Below are 3,960 nucleotides of genomic sequence, written 5' to 3'. Positions count from 1 at the left end.
GCTCTCGCGCTCTCTCTGGCTCTCGCTCTCGCGCTCTCTCTGGCTCTGGCTCTCGCGCTCGCTCTGGCTCTCTCTCTCTGTCTCTCGTTCTTTCTCTGTCTGTCTCTGTCTATCGTTCGCGCATTCTCTCTCTCTGTCTCTGTCTGTCTCTCTCTCTGTCTCGTTTGTGCTCTCTCTTGCTCACTCCCACTCACTGTCTCTGTTCTGTCTGTCTGTCTCTGTCTCTCTCTCATTCACGCTCTCTCTCTCGCTCTCTCTTGCTCTCTCCCACTTGCTGTTCTCTTCTCTCTCTTTCCCTCTCTCTCTGTCTCTCCCTCTCTCTCTGTCTCTCAGTCTCTCTTTTTCTCTCTGACTCTCTCTATCTCTCTTTCAGTCTGTCTCTCGCTCTCTCTCTCTCTCTCTCTCTCTCTTTCTCTGTCTCTGTCTGTGTCACTCCCTGTCTCTCTCCCCGCCACCCCCCACCCCCCACCTCTGTTCCCCCCCGACCTCGAGCCGTGGGTTTTAACAGGACTGTTCCCACCTGCAGCTTTCTGTTGACCACTGGAGTAGACACAGTCTGCCTTCCGCCTGAAAAACGAAGGACCAAGTCTCTCAGCGCACTGCCCAAGGAGCGGGACTCCTCGTCTGAGAAAGATGGCCGTAGTCCGCACAAGGTAGGCTTGGGGCGAGGGGGAGGGCGAGTGGGAGGGAACAGGAGGGGAGAGGACGGCAAGCATGAGGAGGCCAGGATCCAGGGGCCATCGGGGGGCTGAGCTATTTCACAGGAGGTGGGAGTCGGTGGTCATGACATCACGTTTTCAAGCTGGTTCCCAGAACAACGTGAAAGCAGGCCATTCAGCCCATCTGCTCTGTGCCTCTGCTGACCCTACTGAACCTATCCTTCAGGTTCCTTCTCTCGCAGTGTGAATCCAGCTCTCCCCCACCCCACTATCCTGAGCACATTGACAGCGTTCATCCTCAACCACAGCTAGTGCTGTTGACTTCCACATTGTTCCCCCTTTCCCAGGGACTCGACAAGATGGACAGAGGCCCTTCAGCCCATCATGTCTGCACTGGTCCATGCTAGTCCCATTTTCCAGCACTTGGCCCTTGTAGCGTTTCAAGTAATTGTCTAAATTCTTCTCAGATATTCTGATGGTTTCTACCTCCACCAGCCTTTTGGGCAGTGAGCTTTCTCGGTGTGAGAGAATATCCACCAAGCCTTCTCCCCTTTACCGATGACCCACATTGTGGTTATTGCAGACAGCAAGAACTGCTGATGCTGGGATCAGAGTCAACAATAGCTTATTCCTCACTACCCTGCCTGTGCCCCTCATACCTCCATCAGATCCTCCTTCAGCCTTCCCTTCTCCGAGGAAAACCATGGCAGCCTGTCCAGGCCAGCAATGTGCCAGATGGGTGGGTTAGCCGAATTGCCCCAGTGGGTTAGCCGCAGGAAATGTGGCGTTACAGGGGCTAGGGTGGGATGCTCTTCAGAGGGGTCGGCCGATGGGCCGAATGGCCTGCGTCCAGACTCTGATTCTGGCCGCATCACCTCAGGCCAGGTATCTGTCTCCAGCACAGTCAGATCCTTCCTGTAGTACAGTGTCCTGAGCTGCAACCCTGTACTCCAGCTGTGACCTCACTAATTTTTTACACAGCTCCATCACACCCTCCCTGCACTTGTACTGAATGCCCCGGTTAATAAAGGCAGCAAGCTGTCCCATACGCTGTTGTACCCACCTGATTCACCTGTCCCATGGTCCTTTGAGGATCTGTGGACATGCATACCAAGGTACTGCTGTAGGCTCCTACCATTCAACACTTACTTCCTCACCTTGTTAGTCCCTCCTGCAATGTATCAGCTCTCACCTTTCAGGAATAAGCTCCATTTATCACCGAGTGGCCCGTCTCTGTCGTCCTGTTTCCCTCCTCGCTGTTTAAACTACACGCCAGCGATCGTGTCATTTCTGATCATGGCTCTTTCTACATTCATGTTTCCATCATCAATGTAGACGGTAAACAGCAGGGGGACTCAGTTCCGAACCCTCTAAAGCGCCACAAGGCACAGGGTCCCAGTCACTGAAACACCCTCCATGTTTCACTGTGTGCCTCCTGCCATAAGCCAGGTCTAAATCCCCTGCGTGCAGCACCGCCCCAACAACCCCACTGCATCCCACACACTAGGGTCATACACGCAGGGAAACAGACTGTGCAGTCCACACAGATCAGGTTCCCAAACTAAATTAGTGCCTCCGGCCTGCATCGGTGACCGGTGAAGCCCTCAGCTGGCAGAGTTACAAACCAAACCCGAACTCGGTAGCAGTGAGCTGTAAAACTATCCCACCTCTCCAGGTTAGCCCCACCAGCAGACACCATTCACATTGGGCAGCGCGAAGCTTAGGGAGTCACAAACACGCTGGCATTGATAGCCCTCCCCCCCCCCACCACAACCAAGCTATCGAAAGGCACACACCACCCACTGCTGGCTGAACAGGGTCGGGACCCTTAATAGAGCGTTCCCCTCTAAACTCAGCAAAATGAGACCTCCGAGATTTGCAGTCGGGTCGGAGAAATGATTCACTCGTATCAGGGAATCGCCACACTGTGGGAAGAGGCCACTCGGCCCATTGGGTCGGCACCCCACCCTGTCCCTGGGACCCTGCATTTTTCCGTGGCTAACCCACCCAGCCTGCACACTACTGGCCAATCCACCCTAACCCTCACATCTTTGGACTGTGGGAGGAAACCGGAGCACCCGGAGGAAACCCACGCAGACACGGGGAGAATGTGCAAACTCCACACAGACGGTCGCCTGAGGGTGGAATCGAACTCTGGTCTCTGGCGCTGTGAGGCAGCAGTGCAAACCACTGAGCCACTGTGCCGCCCATGACCATCTGTCTAGGGTGCACAGTTGGGGAAAACCTTGGCCATTGGTGTGCAATGCAGGGAAATGTGAGGTTGTGCACTTTGGAAGGAAGAGTGGAGAAACTGAATATTATCTAACTGGAGAAAGATTGCAGAAATGTTGTGGAGCAGAGGGATTTAGGAGTCCTCATGCATGAATTCCAAAAATCTAGCATCCAAGGTCAGTGGGTAAAGGGGAAGGCAAATGTGGGAGAGCCTGGGACCAGAGGGAATATTGGGAGAATGTGCAGTCACCCATTGAAGACGGAGATGTGGGATGTGTGAGGGTTGTGGAGGTGTGCAGTTATTTACCAGAGAGGGCTGTGGAGGCTGGAGCATTAAATATATTCAAGGTTGTAATCAACAACATCTTTAATCAGTGAAGGGAATTGAGGAAAAGGCTGTGTTTAACCTACTGCCTGAAATGCCTCGGTTCAGGGGCAATTAGGGATAGGCAACACGCTGGCATGAAAGAGTTAGAAAACAAAACACTGGCCATCTGTGGTTGCTATCCCTCACCCCCCCACCTGAAACCCCCCCAAAAAAAACCCCCAACTCCACCCGCTCAGCCTGAGCAGTAGCCCATTGGTTCCTGCTGCATTGTGTGTCTGTGCACCTGTGGGTGGCCTCTCCGCACGGTTGTCGATTCTGCTTGTAATTCGCTGTCAGCTCCCCCACAAATGATGATGGAGGTTGTGTGAGACATTATCTGTGCGTGTGCCTGTCTGTGTGTGTGCATGCGCACACGCACGTGTGCCTGTCTGTGTGTATGTCTGTGTGTCTGCATGCACACACGCGCATTTGTCTGTCTGTGCATGCGTGTTTCTGTATGTGTGTGTGTCTGTGTATGTGAGCGTGTGCCTGTCTCTTGTGTGTGTCTGTGTGCGCGCGCACGTGTGTGTGTGGGTCTGTGTGTGCATGCGTGTGCGCACGGGTCTGTGTGTGTGGGTCTGTGTGCGTGCGCACGTGTGTGTGTGTGGGTCTGTGTGCGCGGGTGTGTGTGTGTAGCTCTGTGTGTGCGCGCACGTGTGTGTGTGCGTCTGTGTGAGCACATGCATGTGTGGGTCTGTGTGT

At 54.0% G+C, this 3,960-nt stretch overlaps 1 protein-coding gene across 1 annotated transcript in view; it reads left to right on the top strand.

Moving 5' to 3' along the window:
• The window catches only part of LOC125481642 (protein capicua homolog), a gene marked incomplete at its 3' end in the record, with an annotated part of 23,354 nt that overhangs the window by 6,135 nt on the left and 13,259 nt on the right, over positions 1-3,960 (top strand). Inside the window, exon 4 of the mRNA XM_048593464.1 lies at positions 527-653. Within this exon, the coding sequence (XP_048449421.1) occupies positions 527-653 (127 nt within the window). The remainder of the gene's footprint in view (positions 1-526; positions 654-3,960) is intronic.

Source organism: Rhincodon typus, unplaced genomic scaffold (genome assembly GCF_021869965.1).
Source record: "Rhincodon typus isolate 14 unplaced genomic scaffold, sRhiTyp1.1 hic_rhity00002924, whole genome shotgun sequence".
Lineage (NCBI taxonomy): Eukaryota > Metazoa > Chordata > Chondrichthyes > Orectolobiformes > Rhincodontidae > Rhincodon > Rhincodon typus.
Note: the sequence above shows the minus strand (reverse complement) of the source record. Positions and strands in the feature narration are given on the sequence as shown.